The sequence below is a fragment of the Triturus cristatus genome, chromosome 3_2 (assembly GCF_964204655.1).
Source record: "Triturus cristatus chromosome 3_2, aTriCri1.1, whole genome shotgun sequence".
Taxonomy (NCBI): domain Eukaryota; kingdom Metazoa; phylum Chordata; class Amphibia; order Caudata; family Salamandridae; genus Triturus; species Triturus cristatus.
In genome coordinates, this window is record NC_140584.1 from 747,765,630 (window position 1) to 747,788,125 (window position 22,496).

A 22,496-nucleotide genomic window follows, 5' to 3' on the forward strand; every position below is an offset into this window, starting at 1 on the left:
GAACAGGTGGAGCCGCTAGCGGCCGAGGAAGCGGCTGAGGCAAGGCGAAGGTGGAGGCGTCGGCATGAGTGGAGGAGGAGGTGGTGGTGGAGGTGGAGTAGGCGTCCTAGGTCACAGCAGTGACGGACGAGGAGCCACAGGTCGAGCTGATTCCAGTGACCTGGTCGGAGATTTGGTCCTGGAGTACTCAGAGTCCGAAGTATGAATCACCCTCCTCCGCTTGCAGGCAGGCCTTGAAGAGGAAGCTCTGGAAGCAGTGTCCCTGGACGGTGAACGTCGACGCAGTCTTGACCTTGAACTCCCAGACGTGGAGATGCTGACCAGAGGGTGACAGGCTTCTCGATGATGAGCTCCGATGGCTTCTCGGCGTCGACCTTCTAGACGTCGACTTTCTCCTTGACGTCATTGATCTTCTCGTCGACGGAGACCTGCGCGTTTACGTCGAACGGTGGTGTCGCCTCGACGGTGAGTGCCGATGTCTCCTGGACTCAGATCGACGGCGATTATGTGTCGACGTCGTCTGTGAAGTCCTCAACGTCGACCTCGGCCGAGGACTCTACGTCCTTCCCCTCGACGTTGAACTTTGACATCGTTTAGACCCAGAGTCCTGGGTCGACGGGGAGCATATGGTAGTCATACCTGGCCTCGACGCCTTCGCCTGGGACCTGCGTCGTTTCTGAGCCTTCTTTCGACTGGGGAGCCCCCCAGAGGCCGACGCATGGGTTGTGGAAGAGGAAAGGCTCTCTCCATGCCCAGAAGTCCCACCTGCAGCCTGTTGTCGTCTCTGCTCCAGGCCTTGAAGATGAATCTTCTCCCTGTCACGCAGGGTCCTCCTGGAGAATGACTTGCAGATGACACAGGAGTCAGGAACATGAGATGAAGGAAGACAGTATACAAACCCTGTGAGAGTCCGACTTGGCCTTCTTCCTGCCACATTCTGGGCACTTGTCAAATAAATATTGGAATTTTGACAAGAAAAAAAGTGACTAAATTGCCCCCAAAAAGACAGCAAAAAGGTAGGTAAAGGCCTCAGACGTCGAGTGAAACACTCAAATTATCAAAAAAGCTAAAATATTTGAAGATATAACACTAAAGGTGGAGCTCAATGCTCCAGGGTCCTGATAGCAGGAGACGGAAAAAATAACTGGAAGTAACTAGCCTTTGGCTGTGCATCATGGGATACAGAGGGTCTCTGGAGGGTTCCTTAAAGGCACGGTATTCTTTTACAGACACATAATGGCAGCCTATGGGGGTTTGTCTGTCCAACCCTTCCTCTCTATCATGACAAAGGATTTTTGTGAAGGGGAGTTTCTCGATGTGTGAAAATTAGCAACATGTTCAAATTTCAGTGTTATCTGGCTATCCTTTTTCACTTCAGGATGAAGAACTGGCCAGAGTAGCCTTGTTTATTTCAGGCTGCATTGTCTTTATTTTCTCTTAAGTGTCTATGCAGGATTGCAGAAGAGGACAACTTAAGAGACTATTTCGATTGCTCCGGGGTCCACGCACATGGGCGGGACTATTCACGATTATGACTATAACAGAAATCCCCTACTACAGAAGAAGTAATCTCAGAACACAGAATTTGTTGGGGCTGTATGTGGGACTTTATGTTCAGTGTGAATCCCAGTCTGTGACGATGGTGGATTAGCTGGCAAGTGATGACATGAAACTATGGCTGACCTCCCCCCAGCCATTTAATCTAGACTTGGATAAACATCTGACTGACGACATGTGTGACACTGCAACGCCCGCCAGATATTTGATTAATAGTCTTGGTGCCAATTTCACTATAAACGAAAGAACCTTACCCCCAAAAACTTTTTTCATGTGCTGGATGCAGGAGGATGCGGAAATATACATTCTTGATATCCAGGATGATCACATAATCCCCCCTTTAGCAACGGAGTCACATCCACCGCAAAATCATTTAGAAGTAGATTGCCTTTGCATAATGAGTTAGCTTTTTTAAGTCCAGCATCCGTCTTAAAGTTACAACCTTTTAGGAATGGAATATACTCTACACAAATTCTTGCTACAGATGGCACTTTCCTCTGTAGCTCCTTTTGGAAAAGATGTTTGCCATCAAAAAGAAGGAAAACGAAAATACATACATACTAATAAATATATATATATATATATATATATATATATATATATATATATATATATATATATATATATATATATATATATATATATATTTATATATATATAAATACACACGTATATAATGAAGTTGTATTGTGCAAACATAGAAAAGTCGGCAGAATACTATACAGGGTCATAGCCTACTGTACAATCAAAGACTGGATGGGCGGCGCATTTCCGAGAGTAGAGTGGAAATGTAGTTGTGCCTCCAATTTAAAACCAGAGCTCATTAACCAGGTCTCTCTCAATATTCTCACTAGTATTGAACAGTCCATGGATGCTGCATCCAAGTCACAACAGATAGAAGTGTTTGAATTAGCCCATTGCTCTTCAACACACTCCTTCATTTGAAACAAGTTTAAAGAGCTCTTCAATTTTTACCCACTGCTCCATGTCACAGTGGCTCAAAAGCATCAGAGTTTGATTTGCGGAATTGTGCAGTTGCATCAGTTTCTTTTTTCTTCGATTGCTTTGAGCATTTTACTTTGTCAAAAAAGAAAGTAAAAAGCTTGGAGGCTGGACATCACCCCTAGCCTAGACAAAAACTCTACTGTGCAAAGCATACTACAAGAAAATCAGTGGAACATGGATTCTGATGAAGATAGAATTATGTGGGGCTAGTTTAAGCTTCCGTTCAACTTTGGGAGTTATCTCCCTAGTCTTGGCTAGGTCTTTGAATGAGTTACCGGTGAACCTTACAGGACAGTTTTGAAAATGGGGAAAATACAGATTGGTGCTTTCCATGTGAAAGAGATTTAGGAGGTTTTGCTTTGTTTTCTCAATTTGGATATTAACACTATGATGGAGGCTACCTTCTGAAGAACTGAATTTTACGATAATCTGTAGAGATGCCGTTACAAGTTAGTCTCAAATTGAAGCTCATCAGTGCAATTAGTAATCTATCTATTTCACTCACCTTCCTCCATGCATCTTATTGTGTTTCCTCATGCTCCTTTTTGTACTCAGAGCCTGCATGAGTGTCCTGGTAGAGGGAATAGGCTGGTAGGCTGTATGGTGTTCTTTCATATGTTATACTTTTTTTTGGATTTGTGAACAGTCTGATTTCTAATGAAATACCCTCATCAAAAGCTAGAAGTAAACGGTTGGTCAATCTCTGTGATTTTGCATCTATAAGACAAGCCTGGGTCAAAAATCTGTCTTGTCAGGAGAAATGTCCTGGTAATTTTAAGATTTCAAAGAGAGCTTGACTTCACCTTCTTTCAACATCTACACTTGTTGACATCTCTGATTTCAAGTCGCAGGTCCTCTGCAGCCTACTGAGTTTTCCTGTTCTTGAAGTCAATGTACTTTTGGAGCCAATTTTCTAAGATGGCAAAGATTGCCTTTTGAGAATGTTCCCTCTACTGTAACGGACCCTTCAGAGTTTGAACTTAAGTAGACTGAGCCACGGTAGACTTGAGACTACCTATGCAAGTGTAGTCTTTGTCCTGAGTGTTGTGTTTTTTTGGGGGGGGGAAGTAAAGAGTCCAGAGCTAGTATGAGTAACAGCTCTGCACCTCCATCTATGCACTGATAATGCAAGAAAGCTTAATGTCACACCTTTTGTTCTCAGAACACAGGTCTTTATATAACTTAGCAAAGGCCCTTCTGGGGACTTAAGGGCATCAACCCATTATAAAATGGTGCGCACACAGTTTTACATCTTTGGTGTTGAATTGAGTCTTGCTCCCTTGGTAAGCATAGGCTAAAGACCAGGGAAACTTTGAATTACAACTCGAGTGCAATGCAAATGTAGTGAAAACCTAATGCTCCAGCACTATAAATCTAGGATGCCAAAGCAGTTTGTAAGCTCTGCATAGTGCAGAATTATGGGCTGTGCCAACCAAGCTTCTTTGACCATATCGGAGAACAGGTTTTTGAGAAGCATAGCTCATGTCTCAGCTACTGCCCCACTGATACCACTTATGCTTGACATGGGGAGAAAGCCTCTAGCTAATAAAGCCAGACTTCGTCCTTTGCTGTTCTAGAGAAAGCTATGGTTAGAACTAGTACAATGTAGAATGGCTCTAGAAGATCTGATGGATGCAGGTATGTTCAAATCACTTTGCTTCAGCAGATCAAGCAGCTATTATCTGTAATTAGTCTGCGAACCCTTTGAGATAACCCGTTGCCTCAACCGGTCCAGTCAGCAATGGTGCTGAAAAAAACATTGGCTGTGGGTTAGGTAATCGGAGGCTGAACTATTTAACAGCTCCTCTCTGATGGCAGAATTCCTAGATTTTAAATGAAGTTCCTACTTGAACCCTTATTGGGATGCAATTACTGCTTCTCCAGATAGGAAGCCTTATTTCCAACTTAAGGCAGGCACACTCCCGCTAAAAACATGCACTAATAAATGGCTCCCTGTGGCGACGTCTTATAACGGACCTGTAAGAGTTCTGCAAAATCTACTGGTCATATCTTTGTCTGTCTGGGCTATGCAAGCCCTCGCAAGAGATGGATCATCAAACCATTATGCAGACTTTTGGGGACTCGTAGCAGTTGTACTGCCCTCTGAATTATCAGCTCAGACCAAAAACTAACTTATGCATGCGCTATTGCTAAATTCTCGTGCTGTATTTGGGTTACTGGAGCAAGGAGCATAGCCGAGCATTGATGATCTTATTGCAATTGGATGATTTGTATCGTAACAGTTTAAACTGTTGCTCAGTGTGTGCCCCAATAACTCAACATGAGAAGGGTGCGAGTACGCTTTGCAGTGAGTGCTGGGATATTGTGTTTAAACTGCATCTATTTGCAATGAATTGCTACTTTGTGTTTTACATGCTTCCGAGGTACTTTTGCTTCTGTAGTTAAGCTCGGCAAGCTCATATTTTGCATTTTAATCTCCTTTCCTGGTTCTTATATTCTTGCTTTATGAACCCGTTGCATTACATTCTTACAGTGACATCTTTGATTATTTATTAACAAGTGAATTATTTCGGGGAAAGTGCAACTGATATTAGTTTGAATATTTTGTTAACATCTCATTTATGCTGCTATGCTACAGCTCTCATATTTGAACTTGTGTTCATTTGAATTTTATCTTGTTTATTTTAACTTGTACTTTCTTTAATGACTTAACTGTCCAATAAAACTCAGCAAACGGAACAAACGCTTAACAATACCTCCTTCCAAGTGAGTCATTGTCATGACTGACCCATGTCATTCGGAGAAGATGCTGGATGTGGAGAATAGTTTGCAGCTCCATATAGTGTTAGTTCTGCTCTAGTATTGTACTCGTCTTCAACCTTTCTGGTGTCGAAATTTTCTGTACTATGTGTGAGAAAGTGGCTCTGTATATACGGTTCCCAAATAGGTATAGGGTGTTCAGAGTCCACAGTCCCCAGAGGTTTGGCAAAGGCTAAAGTTAGATATAACCTTACTCTCTAAAGTGGTAGCTTGGTCGAGCAGTAAGGCAGTATCAGAGGACAGTGTAAAGCATTTGTTGTACACACTCAGTCAGCAAATGGTCTCACACAATAACTGAACTAGAGGCCAATGGTTTATATATAAAAAATATATGCTTGTTTTATTTTAGAACCAACAATTGGTATTAAAATATACTTTCTCAGAATGAGATGCTTTATATAAATACTTTTGCAATATGCAATTGACTTTTGTAAACAGTTACAAGTGGTTGCAATAGGCAACACAATTTTAAACACAATAATGCATTGAGTTCAATGGAAGTTTAAAGTTATTTGCAAAAGATTACTTTTAGGATGACTTTTGGAATTCCAGGACTGGATCCTAGATTCAGTCCTGGGTCAGTACTTAGAATCTAGTGATAAAGGTCGACTTAATTACTGTGATAATTTTTAGACAATATTTAGCTATTTTAAAAGTTGACACTTCGAAAATATTTCATAGAAAACAGTCAATGATTGCCTATGGAAGAAAATTCAAGTTGCAGGTATAGTATGTTCTCGTTACTTTTGTAATCCAGTACTTGGCACCTAGACGCAGTACTGGGACCTTTATCCAAAACAGGTAAGCAATAATGTTTTCAGAAGTTATACGATTTTTAAAGAATATTTAAAGTTTGTTGATACCGACAGAAGAAATTTCACAGAAAAACAGTCAATGATTTCCTATGGAGAGAAAATTGGGTTACTGGTAAGTACAGTTGTAAGTATTTTTCAGAGTCAGTGCTGGGCACCAAGATCCAGCACTGGGAGCTCACCTAAGAGCAGGTGAGTATTTTCGTTTTCGTTACTCGGCTGATTTTTGGTGAATATTTTAAGATTTGAAAAGTCCACACTTAAAAGAAATTTCAGGAAAAAGCCAGTCAATGTTACCCTATGAAGAAAATTGAGTTATTGGTTTAAGGGTAAGTACTCGACTGGCAGACTTGAGGTTCTGGGCATAGACTCAGGAGTCCCCAGGGTCAGGTAGGTAGTTGGTTCACCCCCAGCGGCACTAGGGCAGCCGGGTGCAGAGAGAGTTAGGCCCAATGTTATTCTAAGAGGGATAGGGGGGCCTTGGTGGGTGGCTGCTGACTAGCAGGCCACGTGGCTGTGGGAGCTGGGCTCCTGGTCACTTACCCAGGGCAAGTGGTGAAGTAGATATGTGTAGAGGTTGCACTCCCAGGGCCACTCGGGCGGCTGGGTGCAGGGTGCTTTTGAGCTTTCGGGCGGTCAATTGATTTCAATGGGAAATATCCGGTTTAGAAAAAGACTGCAAGCTCGGGGACGAAGATTCTTCAGGTGCCACCACCACTTCGAGAGGTAAGTTGGGTAGTTGGAGGATAGGTAGGTACACTGGGATTGGGCACAGGGGCCGTGGGGCGCCGGGGTGCATTTTGGTGTCGGGAAATCTTGCCCTCTGTTGATCGTGGTAGGGGGGGCACCTTGTTCTGAGGCTGCAGGCTTCTTCAGGAGTGTCGAGGGAGGTTCTTGGGTGCCGGACTCGGGGTCACAGTCGCCGTGGGGTCGTCCTCGTGGTCTTTGTTCACTCCGGCACAGGCCAGGCTTGGCTGGTGCAGAGTGTGCTGGGTTCGCGGTTCCGGGCTGCTGCCAGAGATTAGAAGTAGATTTTGAGTAGAGCCTCTACTCATGGGAGTCCCAGGGGTTTACAGTCAAAAGGTAGCCAGGTCCTCCGGGGTTTGTGAGGTTGCTGGCCACAAGAGCCGGGTTGGAGCAGGAGCAGGTTCGAGGGCCGACAGGCCGGTAGAGCTGGGGCCAAAGCAGTTTGTGTCTTCCTCTTCTTAGCAGCTGCAGGGCAGGTCTTCTTTCTTCTAGCTCTTCTTCGGATTTTGGGAATCTGGGGAAAGGAAGGTTCAGGGAGCCCCTAAATACTAGATTTAGGGGCGTTATAGGTAGGTGAAGGGCAGGGACCAATGGGTCCCTGTCCTGGGGTGGGTACACCCCCTATCCTGCCTCTCTCCTGTGGGAGGGGGGCAGTAGCCTAGTCCTGATTGGGTAGGGCTTCCCATCTTCAAGATGGCGTGAGCCCGGGGATGTGCTTTATCTCGCCTCCCCACCTGAGGGGTGGAGTTGGCAGGCTGGCACATCCCCTGTCCTTATTTGGGGTTTCCAGCCAAGTTTTCCGCCAGAGTGGGGGTTGCAGTGGCCTTTGAAGCTTCCCCCTGCCCATCCTGGGGGAGGAGATTTAGCACCTCGCCCAGGATGTGCATTGTTGCAGGCCCAGGAGAGCAGGGGCTCTCCTACCCAGGGGTCCAGCATCATGTCTGCTGTGTGGCAGCCTAGGCAGCCTCAGAACAGACGTGGATTGTGGGTTAGGTTTCAGGGGGCCTCTAAAAGATATCCTCTGTGGAGCTTGGTATATTAAATCCCACACTGGCATCAGTGTGGATTTAATGTGCTGAGAAGTTTGATACCAAACTTCTCAGGCTTCAGTACTGCAATTATGGTGCTGTGGAGTTTGTGTTTGACAAGCTCCCAGCACCATGTACTCTTAAATGGCAGCACTGCACTTACAGGGCCCAGGAATGGACCTGGGTACTGTAGGGGCACAGGGCTCCTGCCTCTGTGCCCACACCACTGGCATAGGGTACCGAGCTAGAGGGGTGGCTGATGTATGCCAGGGCAGTGTAGGTTGTGGGCATGGCACACAGTGATGTGTGCCATGGCGACTGTTTTGTCTTGTACCCAGACACTCAGCCTGCCAGGGCAGTGTGTGGGTGTTAGGGTACAGGGCCTCCAAGGGTGGCACAATGAGTGCTGCAGCCCTCAGAGGCCTTCCCTGGTCACAAGGCCCTGGGTACCTAGGGTACCATTTACCAGGGGCTGACATGTGGCCAGGGTTTGCCAATTTGGTTTTGAGGTTTTTGTTTAGGGAAGGAACATAAGCCTTGGGCACCTGATTGGCAGGAGTCCAGGGCACACTCAAAGTACATTCAGCTTTTCAGCAAAAAGTGGGGGCATACCATGCAAGAAAGATAGCCCTTTCTCACACAATACAACTTCGACTAACATCCAAACCAGATAGTCCATGTCTGGGTGCATTGTAGGTTTCAGGGACTTGACCACAAGTCATTCAAGTATGGTCAAAAATCGAAAACTTTCTAATAAGAAACACAGCTTGGCATAATCTGAATCGAGAACAAGATGGCATGAGAGTACAGCATATGATCTACAACATGCTGCAAACTGTTACTACAGAGAGATGACAAAGCAATAAATAAGGGTAGTCATGAAAACTATCCCAAACAGTTTGAATTGAGGAGCGGTCATGCAAAGGGTAATTGACGTAAATGCTTTGAATAAGTGATGCCTCCCACATGTATTTATGCAGTTACTTTCTTGCAGGTAACAAAAACCCCTGAAATGATTATTGCAAGCCACTGAAACCCCTGTAATGAATATGCTACTTACCAGTATGCATCTGTTCTTGGCATGTAGGGCTGCTGACATTCATATCTGTGCATAGATCGCCGCCTAGTGTTGGGTCCGGATGTTTGCACGTTGTTGTCCTGGAAGAGTCTTCGAAGTATCCTTGGATAGGTGACTCCTCCCCTGGACTACAGTGCGCATGGGCATCCTCTCCATCCTCAGATTGTTTTTCGCCATTGTGGCAGTGATGGAGTAGATACAGAAAATGATGACCATGCTTGCAATAATTCTGAGAGCTGCAGCTGCGACAGGCGCCGGGGAGGAGGGAGGGCGATATGAATGTCAGCAGCCCTACATGCCAAGAACAGATGCATACTGGTAAGTAGCATATTCAGTTCGAGGCATGTGGGCTGCTGAATTCATATCTGTGCATAGAATACATAGCAGTGCCCTCTATTGGCGGCGGCTACCCGTGCCAGCTGCAGCGGTCTGAAAAAGTGTTTTGAGAACAGCCTGTCCTACAGCTGCCTGCTGTTTTGACTGCACATCTACGCAATAGTGTTTTGTAAATGTGTGTGTAGTGGACCATGTGGCTGCTCTGCATATATCATGCAGGGGAATATTTCCTAGGAAGGCCATGGAAGCCCCCAACTTGCGTGTTGAGTGGGCTCGTGGTGGAATAGTTAATGTGCGTTTTGCCTTTTGATAACAGATTTGAATACACTTAACTATCCATCTGGCTATCCCTGCTTTGGAGATGGCGTTACCTTTGTGGTGTGGGGCAAAGGCAACGAACAGTTGTTTTGTCTTCCTGAAGGGTTTAGTCCTGTCGATGTAGTACATGAGGGCCCTCCGTACATCTAGTGTATGTAATGCCCTCTCTGCAACAGTTTGTGGGTTTTGGAAGAAAACGGGCAGTTCAATAGTCTGGTTCATGTGGAACTGCGATATTACCTTGGGCATGAATTTGGGGTTGGTACGTAGTACGACCCTGTTGGCGTGAACCTGAATAAATGGCTCTTGAACGGTTAGTGCCTGGAGTTCACTAACTCTTCTTAGGGAAGTGATCGCTACCAGGAAGGCTACTTTCCAGGTAAGGAATTGAATCTCGCATGAGTGTAGAGGTTCAAAGGGTGGACCCATCAGGCGTGTGAGGACCAAGTTGAGGTTCCACATTGGAGCCGGTGGGTGACTAGGAGGAATGACTCGTTTGAGTCCTTCCAAGAATGCTTTGATGGCAGGCACTCTGAAGAGAGAGAGGTGCTGCCTGGTTTGCAGATAGGCTGATATTGCGGTCAAATGGACACGTATAGAGGTGTACGCCAGATTGCATCGGTATAGGTGTAAGAGGTAACATATGATGTTGTGGATGGATGCGTCCAGCGGGTTAATGTCATTATTACCGCAATAAATGACTAACCGTTTCCATTTGGCTGCATAGCAAGCTCTTGTAGTGGGTCTCCTGGCCTCCTTGATGATGTCCATACAGTCAGGTGGCAGATTGAGATAGCCAAACTCTAGGACTTCAGGAGCCAGATCGCCAGGTTCAGCTGTTGCGGATCTGGGTGCTGAACCTCTCCATGGTTCTGCGTCAAATGCGCGGGTTTGATCCGCAGCCTTTGATGCGGTACCACGGAAAGTTCGAGGAAGGTGGTGTACCACGGCTGGCGTGCCCACGTGGGAGCAACTAGGACGAGTGTCAGGGAGTGTTGTCGGAGTTTGCGAGCCACCAGCGGTATCAACGGTGCTGGGGGAAAAGCGTACGCAAATCTGCCGGACCAGTTCATCCATATCGCATTGCCCTGCGACTGCGGGTGTGGGAATCTGGCGGCGAAGCTTTGGCATTTTGCGTTTTCGCTTGTCGCGAATAGGTCTATTTCTGGGTGACCCCACTGCTGGAAGTACGGTTGGAGTACCGATGGGTGTAACTCCCACTCGTGCATCTGGTGGCTGTGTCTGCTGAGCAGATCCGCCATCTGGTTGTCCTTGCCGGGGAGGTGTTCCGCCATGAGGAACATGTTCCTCTGAATGGCCCACTTCCACATGCTCTGAGCCAGATGAGACAACTGTGGAGAGTGTGTCCCTCCCTGCTTCTGTATGTAGTACATTGCGGTCATGTTGTCCGTCCGGATCAACACGACCTTGTTGCACAGATGTACTTTGAAAGCCTTCATGGCTAGGAAGATTGCCATCAGTTCCAGAAGGTTGATGTGCATCTTCTTCTGTTGTGTCGTCCATAGTCCCTGTACTGTGTAGTGGAGTACATGAGCTCCCCATCCCTGGAGAGACGCGTCCGCTGTCAGTACTATTTGTGGAACAGGCTCTTGGAACGGTCGGCCCTTGCAAAGGTTTTGTGGATTCCACCAATGCAGAGAGTTGTATGCCCGACCGCTCACCAACACTAGGTCTTTCAACTGTCCTTGAGCCTGATTCCACTGACGTGCTAGGCACTCCTGAAGTGGGCGCATATGTAATCTCGCGTGCGGGACTATGAAGATGCAGGAGGCCATCATGCCTATCAACTGCATAAACACTCGCGCTGGAAGCGAGTGGTTGGGTCTGAACTTGGAGATTAGCGCTTGTATGCTGTTGATCCTCACTAAATTTGGCTGAGCTGTGGCCGCCAGAGTGTCTATAGTCGCACCTAGGTACTGTTGTACGTGTGCGGGCTGGAGATGAGACTTTGGGTAATTTAGTGAGAATCCCAGACTGTGAAGAAGGTGAATGGTACGGGACACGTGGCTTGCACATTGCTGGGCTGATCTCGCTTGAACGAGCCAGTCGTCTAGGTAGGGGTAGACGTGTATGTGCTGTCTCCGTAAATGTGCCGCCACCGTAGCTAGGCACTTTGTGAAAACCCTGGGCGCTGTTGTCACGCCGAAGGGAAGGACTTTGAACTGATAGTGCTGCCCCTGAACAGTGAACCTGAGGTATTTTTTGTGTGAGGGGTGGATGGGTATGTGAAAATACGCATCCTTGAGGTCCAGTGATGCTAGGAAGTCTCCCTGCTGGAGAAGCGGAAGGACTTGCTGTAGAGTGAGCATGTGAAAGTGCTCCGAAAGAATGTACTGGTTCAGGGGTCTCAGGTCTAATATAGGCCTGAGCGACCCGTCCTTTTTTGGAATTAAGAAGTAGAGGGAGTAAACCCCCGTGCCCCGCTCGTGGACGGGTACGACCTCGATAGCGCCTTTTAGAAGCATACTTTCTACCTCTTGCTGTAAGAGCGTCAAGTGCTCTGAGGACATAGGACGGTTTCTTGGTGGTATTGTGGGTGGAGTGGAAGTTAACTCCAGACAGTAACCGTATTTTATAATATCTTTGACCCACCTGTCCGTGGTGATGGAGTTCCACGTGGACAGGAACCGTTGTAGCCTTCCCCCGACAGGTGTTATGTGGTCGGGAGGAAGGGAGAGGGCGTCACTGCTTGTTCTTGGGGGAGGACCTGGTGTTGCCGTAGCCACGTCCTCTGCCCTTGGTACTGGAGCCACGATAGCCACCTCGGGTGTTCTTATCGTAGGTGGTCTGCGTATTACCCTTGTTATATGGTTGTTGTGACCCCTGTCCTCTGCCTGCTCCCTTGTTTCCGGGGCGACGAAAGGAGCCGCTCCGAAAGGACTGAGTTTGTAGGGCGCCCATGGACTTTGCAGTGTCCGTGTCCTTTTTTATCTTCGAGGGTGGCGTCAACCTCAGGCCCGAACAAAAAGTCGGGGTTGACGGGCTGATTAAGTATATTGTTTTGTACCTCAGGCTTGAATCCTGAGATACGTAGCCAGGCGTGACGTCGTAGGATGACGCTAGTGTTGATGGCCCTGGCAGCCGTGTCAGCAGCGTCTAGTGCACATTTGATGGCAGCATTTGTGAGTAGCTGTCCCTCTCTGATAAGGATTTCTGCACTTTCTTTGTAGGGGTCAGGGAGGTGTTGAAGGAGTTGCTCCATTGTGTCATAGTGCGCCCTATCGTAGCGAGCGAGGAGCGCTTGAGTGTTAGCTATGCGCCATATGCTTGCAGCTTGTGCGGCAACTCGCTTGCCGGAGGTCTCCAGCACCTTGGACTCCTTGTCCGGGGGAGGAGCGTCACCCGTTGTCTGCGAGTGTGCCCTTTTGCGGGCATTCGCCACAACGATGGAGTCGAGTGGTAATTGTCCTCTGATGTAAGTAGGATCCCCAGGTGCTGATCTGTATTTCTTATCGATCCTGGGGTTTATCACTCGTGCCCTGGTGGGTTCCCTGAAAATGTCAGTGGCTGGCTTAAGGACCCCCTTCAACATTGGCAGAGTCTTTACATGTCTTTCTGAGGATGCAAAGGTGTCCATTAGAAAGTCATCTTCGATGATATCAGAGTGAAGCTGTACATCATGGTTGTTCGCCGCTCGTTCAATCAGAGCGTTGAACGCCGCAGTATCCTCTGTGGGTGACGTTTTTGCCCCATATAGTTGTGGGTCCTGTGCATCAAGAGGTGCACTGGGGTCTGCAGGGTCGCCCCAAGTTTGGTCAGGGTCCTGCTGGTCATCAGGGTCCGTGTCCACATGGTAGGGGACTTGTTCACCCATGTAGTCCTCCAATGCATCCGTGTCGGAGCGTGTGGGGGAGGCCCGGTGTGGATCCTGGTAGGGTGAATGAAAGGGTTCATACAGGAGAGGTTCTGTGTCCACAGGCAGCTTCCTCTTTAGCGGGATCCTGAAAGGTTCCAATGGCGGTTCCGAAGTTATCCTTCGGTCGTGGAGAATCATCCTGCCAGTGTCGGCGTCGATGACGCGTGACGGAGACGGCTCGACAGGCGTAACCGCAGTTTTGGTGGCCTGTGTCCTGAGTTGAAACGCCTTCGGGATTGTGGATGGAGGCAAGCCGAAGGTAATGCTGGTCGGCACCGACGAAACCGCTGGATCGATCGAACCCGACTGGTCCTGGAGGGCAGCCTTGGTTTTGCAGCCTGGCATTGCGCCAGTCCGTACTCGGGGCGCCTTAGAGGTCGTGGCCTCCGCCAGGGTCGTCGAGGCGGCTGCAGATATCTTCTGCGCCCGTGGTGCATCGAGCCGAGGTGCGGAGATCACCGCCGACGTCTTCGACACGTGAGGTTTCGGTGTCGTCGAGGGAGTGCTGCGAGGCGTAGCAGGCGGGACGGCCCTCGGTGTCGGTGGCGTCGACGCCGGTAACCGAGCAGGTTTGTCGGCGCCGATGGCCTTCTTCCGTTTGTCGACTCCCATGTCGCCCGTCTCGAGTTCGGCACCGAAGTCCCCCTTGGTGCGGTCGGTGCCGACACGGTGCGCCGGCGTCGAAGGTGTTGAAGGCCTCGATCCGACTAGCGCCACTTTCAGTTTCGGTTTCGTTGGAACCTGAGCAGCTTTCGGTTTCGGTTTCGTGGAAGGGAAACCAGCTGGCTTAAGCGGTAATGGCTGCCGCTGAACGTCCGAGGCCGGGCCCGAGGGCGGGGCCGAAGGACTGCGTGATAGGTCTCGGGTAAGGCCCGAAGGCGATCCCTCGACCGGAGCCATAGTCTGTGGCACTGGTGAATTCTCGGTTTGAACAGGTAGGCCTTGTTCATCATCGGAGCTACTCTCTTCGGCCCCTAAGGCCTCCTCGTCGTCTCCTACCTCGGTGTCGTCTTCACCTCTGTGGAAGAGTGACTCGTCGGCCTCGTCCGATCCGGGTTCTTGGTCGGAAACGGGACTGGAGGGTAAGACTTCTACTTCCTCGACGTCGTCCGCGTCGTCGAAGATGTCAGCTGGGGCCGGTGCCGCGTGCTGCGCTTCGAGCCTCGCCGCTCGACGATTCCGCAGAGTCTTCTTTGAACGGAACCGGGCACAGGCCATACATGTCGACTCGTCGTGGTCCGGCGAAAGGCATTTGTTGCACACCGGATGGACGTCGATGTGTGGGTACTTCGCATTACATACCGGACACCTTTTGAATGGCGTCCTCGATTCCATCGTCGAAGTAGTTGATGGACAGGTAAATGCGAACAAAGTCGGTGCTGAAAGTTAGTAAACTAACAGAGAGTATCGAAAACCGATCGATAAACAGTACCGACGCGAACTAAAGGCCTTGTGGCCTCGACAAAATTTTTTTCCTAACTTGAGCTAAGATAGCACATCCGAACCCAATGGCGGAAAAAAACAATCTGAGGATGGAGAGGATGCCCATGCGCACTGTAGTCCAGGGGAGGAGTCACCTATCCAAGGATACTTCGAAGACTCTTCCAGGACAACAACGTGCAAACATCCGGACCCAACACTAGGCGGCGATCTATGCACAGATATGAATTCAGCAGCCCACATGCCTCGAACCCATTACTACATTCAGAACAGTGCGATGTAAACAAGTTAAATGTGAGTGAAGTTGTGTGCATTGTGAAGTCACAGATTTGGGGGTTGGGGGCGACCAGCTCCACAGGTCGGGGTAGCAGGTGATTTACACAGGTCAAACAGTCTACATATCATGAAGGTAATGTTCAACTTTTAAGTGGTTGTTAATGCTACAATGCTGGAAACAATTTGGGGGGTGGAGGGGAATCGGACTATCCCCTTCATGGGCCATATAATAGTTCATTAAATGGTGCATATATGTTAATGTTGCAGAGGTTCTCAAACATTACGCATTAACCACTGTCAAAGTAAGTAAACAGAAGGCATGAAGGATTGAGAAAACTGCTTGGACAGTTAAAGGTTTGCCATGAACTTGGAGGTGGTGGCATGCCACTTGATTAGAGGATACGGTCATTAGATTATGGATGAGATATTTATTGAATGAATAACCAACATCAGCAATAAACAAGTGCATGGGTACAAGGAATGAATGCTGGTGGTATCAAAAACACTGCTACAGTGTAGTGCAATGGACAGGTAGAATAATGTGGCTGTGAATGATAACGACCATCAGACACTACACTGCTTGTTCAGCAGCCTACTCAGCTTCACACATGGTTCTCACTGACTGACGTAATTACCTTACGAATGGTTAGCGAATGCTAACTGTAAAAACAATATAAATGCACAACATGCATAAGAGCAACCGTTTTTAAATTTAAATATTCTTACATTCACAACTGAGCAGGTTCCAACAGCACAAAAACCCGTTGTCTGTGGCACCGACAAGAAACTTTGAACAGTTCAACCTCCCAAAGCATAGATTCCTGGAAGAAGAAACGGAGTAAACTTGTTACGCTACAATAGGGTTGAGGTTTACTTTTTCGATGCACAGAATTAAACATTGCAGCCTGCTAACTAAACATGTACAAAAGGTTCTGATACACATGAAACTATAGGAGGTAGTGAAAGGATTAACATGCTCCACAAACGGATACTGGTGATACTGTACCGATATGTCCAGATTGTGTAAGAAGCCTATTTGAATGTATTGCACAGTGTGCTGTTGCAACACATCTCAAACTGGTAGGCTAAGATTTTGACCCAATATACATTTTTAGGAGAAATAATTCAAGTATACATATTTTACCAATAAGTTTCCTTTACACACAGCTCTTAAACTCTTTCACATACTACTGGACGAAAGTTTCAGTTAAAGCAGCTTTAGTGGAAATGTCAGAGGTGGAACGAGCCAGCCCACTTGAACTTGCATAGGCTAGACAGATATCCTCTGTTACTATGGGACACTCATCTACAGTTATCACCATGAAGTGGAGACACTGATCAGAGCAAAGCGTCCATGAGTATAAAGCATTCATTGGGTGTTTTGAACTACTGCAAGCAGATATAATATTTGTATTTAGCACGTTTCCACAAGCAAATTAACTTCTTCCTCCCACCACACACACAGCATTTTGTAGATAAACACGCATGCAGATATTTTCAGTTTAATTAACCTTTGGTAAGGATTTGATGAGGAAGTTAAATCTTCAAATATCCCTTTCATTCATTTCACACAGTAGCAAAAAAATGGCTTCCAAACATCTGCTGAGATCTTCGTTTTAATTCGCAATCAAAGATTACATTTTTCGTATCTACACACCTCCCTACCGAATGCCACAAGCCCCATTGGGTAAAGTCAACCTCCAATCAAATGTTTAAGTGGTATTTTTAGTAACTACCAAATTATATTTGTGGCTAAAAAAAGGACAGCTTAGCTAGGCACGTTAATCTGATCGACTCAAAAAAAACTCCATGATATGGTTTCTCTTCCAACAGTGTGGAATGGGTAGCTGAATTACACAGCGAGCTGCAGCAGAATAACTTAACCACTTTTAAATAGGTTAAGACTGAAAATGAATCTCTATAAAGTACTGACATGCATGCTTCAGCTTATGTGTGTGTGTGTGTGTGTGTGTGTGTGTGTGTGTGTGTGAGATCGTGCTTTTGTTGATCAATGCTCAACTGTTAGGTCTTGGTTCTAGAAAACCCTTTAAAGCCTATGCTCTTAATGAGTGATGCATCAAATCAGAAAGAGCAGTGACAGAATTTAAATAGTACATCTGACCAAATGCATTAATCATCGCTAAAAAAATAAGGGGTACTCGCAGTCCTAAGCAACAATTATTTAACTTGTTTTTAACATAAGCTACTAGGTGACGTCGGTCAACAGAGCTTTGGTGTACAAAGACATACGAGATAAAAGAGGTCTGAAATAAGGGTAATATAAAGTAAACCAATACATGTGTCAGGCTTGAATAAAACAGTGCATTTTCCTCATACATCCACCAACACATATTACAGTAAAAAGGGGAAAAAACTACCAGGAAGGCAAGGAATTTTCAGAAAATAGATCAAATACCATTTACTCTACCAAATGCTACTCACCGTATTTTCCCAGGGGGTTGGCAAAAGGTGCACTTTAACTCCCAGGTGCAAGACTCCCACACTGTAACAATCTCCTCAAAGCTGACAGCTAGTAATGAGCCATCGTCGGAAAAGCAACAGTTTGTAGCTTCATAATTGTGATATGTGCCAACAAAATCACAGCTCCAGCCCATCGACTGTTCTATTAAACAATACACGGTGTGTCATAATTAGTGGAAAACAACATCACGTCAAACGAGAAAATTAACGTTTCAATTGTTCTCTACCACAAGTACGTGTACTTAATGGGAAAAACTTGAGAAAAACATTGTGCACTAAATAGGGAATGTCTAGACAAAAGGCAAAAAAATGAATAAAGAAAAAAAGGTAAATTGTTTTTCTAGTAATGTAATAATAAAAAAAACTGTTGCAACAGACATGGTTTCTAATATTAACGACAATAACATAGAAAGGCCATAACATTGTATATGATCAAAATATTTTCTTCCAAATTTGGGGCACGAACCCCCAAAGAATGTTTGGTGACAGACAGCTGCCAACTTTTAAGTTAAGTGTATTAACACAGCTGTTTTTAAACTACTCGTTAGATGGCAAGCACCACGGTTGGCGAAGGACAGCCAAATTGGGAAAATGTTCAATTCATTAGTTTCCTTTTAATAAACAGAAGTCAAGATTTACAAATAAATTGCATACTAATGCAGTATCAATCCAGTGTCACAATTTCAATGGCATGCAAATGAATGTCAGAAGTGGAACGATTCAACCCTTTTGAACTTGCTAGGGTCGAACAGATAACATCTGTATTACTGTGGGACACTGGTGTTCAGTTATCACCATGCATGGAGAAACTGATAAGATTCAAGCGTCCGCTGGGTTACAGATTTCAGAAATTCTTTATGATCCCCACAGAGGATAACAAGTTAGTGCAGTAAGAGAGGTTACAGACCTTTCAAATTCATAGCTCAGATTACATACAAACTGTCACTCTGTCGTTACCAGCATACACTTTTCAAATGAAGTCTCAAATGTATACATCCAACAGATGAAAACACGCCATTCAGAGGAACACAAAACAGATAAAGAACATAACTTTCTACATTTTTGTCACCAATATTCCCTAGTTTGAAGTATCTTTATACCTTCTAATTCACAAACGTCACCTCTGTTTAGTCAATATGCTTCAAAACATGGAAATAAGGTTTACCAGCAGAGGTAAAGCCCAGATACGCATAATAATCATCGGGTGAAATCGGGCTAATTCACCAAACCTCCAACAGCCAGGCCTCCAGGACTGATGACATAGAAACCCAAATTAACGCTTCTTTATGTGCCCAGAAGTTGCTAAACTTACAGCTGTCTTTATACATCTGGTAATCTAGTCACTAGACATGGCACATTCAAACCTTTCATAACCTCTTCATTAATGGGCTCACAAACTAAAACTTGCACCCAAACCATTAGAAGGGCACTCACTAAGAGATATGCAACCCATGCCCCGATCCACAAGGCTATAGAAAGCCGGGTAGTGATGACAGAGCAAGTTTAAGTGAATGGCATTTTTAAAAAAAATTTTTTAAAGATATTTGATATCTGTGTTCTACCCGCCCCTAAACCGGTTCTTTATTAGGTGGTCTTTTGTAGGAAGCTGGCTCTGTATATGGTATGCCATTAGGTGGTTATATCGTGCACAGAGTCCAATGGTTCCCCAAAAGTGTACAGGGCTCAATGTAAACCACAAAGTGCTCTATTAGTGGTAGTGTGGGCGAGCAGTCTTAGGCCTAACAGAGGACTGTAAGACGAGTATTGCACAAAAAGGACCAATAACTGACACGACATAAAAAGGGTGTCCACACCACTTTTACAAAAATAAGCTTAGGTTGTACTTTATTTTAAAACCAAGATCTTAGCAATAAGGTATGTTTTTAACTAAAAATACTTTTCACTTTCAAAAGTTCAATGTTATCCTATGGAGGAAAACAATAATGCGGCTAAACACATTTCCGACTCGCCGAAGCAAAACTTAGCCGTACCTTAATGCCGGACACGGTGGGAAACAGGAGAACACTGCTTACCTGGCAGTAATGCCTCTCATAACGAGAGCGCTAGTTGCTTGACCCCTACGGAAGGGTAAAATAAAGAATTTTACAGATGGACCGGGACGGAATTACAACTGGAATCAAGATTGAAGTTGATTTTGAAGAGACTGACAGCCCTGAAGAAGTCGCGGTTGTATCCCAAACAGCGATGAAACACGTGTTGGCTCAGTGGCTAAGAATAAAAGGACTGGAACCTAAGAAAACAGAAAAATCGAAGGAAATGTTGTGACTTTCGCGAATGTTATCATAAAGAAGTTAGCTTATTTGTAAAACTAAATTACGAGTGCTTGGGATACATGATTTTCAATGCGGATAAACAGGTAATTACGCAACTAACAGGTCCAGTCTTCGGGACCAAAGGTTAGCAAGCGGCAACGGTCAAGTGACTACCAAAACTGCACCACCAGCGGCACAGTAGGGTGAAAATCGGAGTTCTGCCCAATACATTTCAATTCAGACGGAGGGCGCTCGAAGCCACACTGCTCGCAAGTATGTAGATCAGTTGCAGGGGCCATGCTTTGTGTTAGGACCAGCACCAGTGGGGTGAGCGGGGGCTGCCACAAAGCAGCACCAACAAACACCACCAGCGGCACAGGGTCGGCCAGGTGCAATTTCAGCGTCAGGCTTCCAATGCTTTTCAATGAGGATTCTGCTTTCGACAAACAGGCTGCAGGCGTTGCACCAGAGGTTGCAGGGGAAGACCAACAACAGCAGAGGTAAGTAGAGTCGTAGGGGTACCATCAAGTCAGCTGACCAAGACACAGGGGCGTTGGTTGCAGGGGGTCTTCTTAACGGAGCCAGTCACTGTCAAGGGTGCCAATGGATTAAGGCTACAGGTGTCGTTGTGGGGTCCAGGAGGGATTAGCCAACATTGGACCAGAGGTCAGGATTGCTGGGGAGACTTCACTGGACAGTTGAGCCACTCAGACTCTGGTTGTTGGCGTCTGGTGCAGAGTGGGCAGGAGTAGTGGTTCCAGCTGGATCATAAGTCCTTGTAGGTGGATTCTTTTGGACAGGGCCACTGTCCTTGAGATATCTGGCCTTTGATGAAGAGCAGGCAGTCTGCCTTGTGTGAGAAAGTGCCATCTTTCGTGCATGGTATGCCCCCACTTTTTTCTGAATTGCTGAATGTACTTTGAGTGTGCCCTGGACTCCTGTCAATCAGTTGCCCAGGGCCTATGTTCCTTCCCTAAAAACCTCAAACCCAAATTGGCAAACCCTGGCCACATGTCAGCCCCTGGTAAATGGTACCCTAGGTACCCAGGGCCTTGTGACCAGGGAAGGCCTCCAAGGGCTGCAGCACTCATTGTGCCACCCTTAGAGGCCCTGTACCCTAACACACACAACACACTGCCCTGGCAGGCTGAGTGTCTGGGTACAAGACAAAACAAAGTCGACATGGCACACATCCTTGTGTGCCATGCCCACCACCTACACTGCCCTGGCATACATCAGCAACCCCTCTAACTGGGTGCCCTATGCCAGTGGTGTGGGCACAGGAGCATGAGCCCTGTGCCCCTACAGTAACCAGGTCCATTCCTGGGCACTGTAAGTGCAGTACTGCCATTTAAGAGTACATGGTGCTGGGAGCTTGTCAAACACGAACTCCACAGCACCATAATGGCAACACTGAAGACTGAGAAGTTTGGTATCAAACTTCTCAGCACATTAAACCCGCATTGTACCAGTGTGGGATTTAATGTACCAAGCACCACAGAGGTCCCCTGAAAACTAACCCACAATCCACGTCTGTTCTGAGGCTGCCACACAGAAGATGTTGCTGGACCCTTGGGTAGGAGGGCCCCTGCTCTCCTGGGCCTGCAACAATGCACATCCTGGGCGAAGTGCTAGGTCTCCTCCCCCAGAATGGACAGGCGGAAGCTTCAAAGGCATGCCACCTCTGAGCTTCCCCAGGCCACTTCCAGCCCCCACTCTGGCGGGAAGCCTGGCCGGAAACCCCAAATAAGGACAGGGGATGTGCCAGCCTGCCAACCCCACCCCTCAGGTGGGGGGAGGCGAGGTGAAGCACATCTCCGGGCACTCACCATCTTGAAGATGGGAGGCCCTGCCCAATCAGGACTAGGCTACTGCCCCCCTCCCACAGGAGAGTGGCAGAATAGGGGGTGTACCCACCCCAGGACAGGGACCCATTGGACCCTGCCCTTTACCTACCTGTAAAGCCCCTAAATCTAATATTTAGGGACACCCTGAACCTTCCTTCCCCAGATTCCGAAATCCGAAGAAGAGCAAGAAGAAAGAAGACCTGCCCTGCAGCTGCTAAGAAGAGGAAGACACCAACTGCTTTGGCCCCAGCCCTACCGGCCTGTCGACCCTCGAACCTGCTCCTGCTCCAACCCGGCATCTCTTGTGGCCAGCAACCTTACAAACCCCGGAGGACCTGGCTACCTTTTGTTCTAAGCACCTGGGACTCCCATGAGCAGAGGCTCTGCTCAAAATCAGCTTCTAATCCCAGGAATCCGCCCGGAACCGCGAACCCTGCACCCGCCAAGCCTGGCCTGTGCCAGAGTGAACAAAGACCACGAGGACGACCCCCCGGTGACTGTGACCCCGAGTCCGGCACCCAAGGACTTCCCTCGACGCTCCTGATGACGCCTGCAGCCTCAGAACCAGGTACCCCCCCCAACCGCGACCAACAGAGGGTAAGATTTCCCGACACCAAAAGGAACCCCTGAACTCGGCGCC

The 22,496-nt window shown here is 47.1% G+C and overlaps 1 protein-coding gene and 2 non-coding genes across 3 annotated transcripts in view; all 3 read right to left on the bottom strand.

Annotated features, from left to right (window-relative positions):
• WDR75 (WD repeat domain 75) overlaps positions 1–22,496 on the bottom strand; it is a 226,571-nt gene that overhangs the window by 113,592 nt on the left and 90,483 nt on the right. The window contains exons 14-15 of the mRNA XM_085648822.1: positions 17,698–17,878; positions 15,982–16,076 (exon numbers count right to left, since the gene is read on the bottom strand). Coding sequence (XP_085504948.1) covers positions 15,982–16,076; positions 17,698–17,878 — 276 coding nt within the window. The remainder of the gene's footprint in view (positions 1–15,981; positions 16,077–17,697; positions 17,879–22,496) is intronic.
• LOC146858044 (small Cajal body-specific RNA 24) lies at positions 16,481–16,610 on the bottom strand. Its single transcript, XR_014980366.1, has one exon.
• Positions 18,436–18,566, bottom strand: LOC146858045 (small Cajal body-specific RNA 24). The gene has a single exon (XR_014980365.1).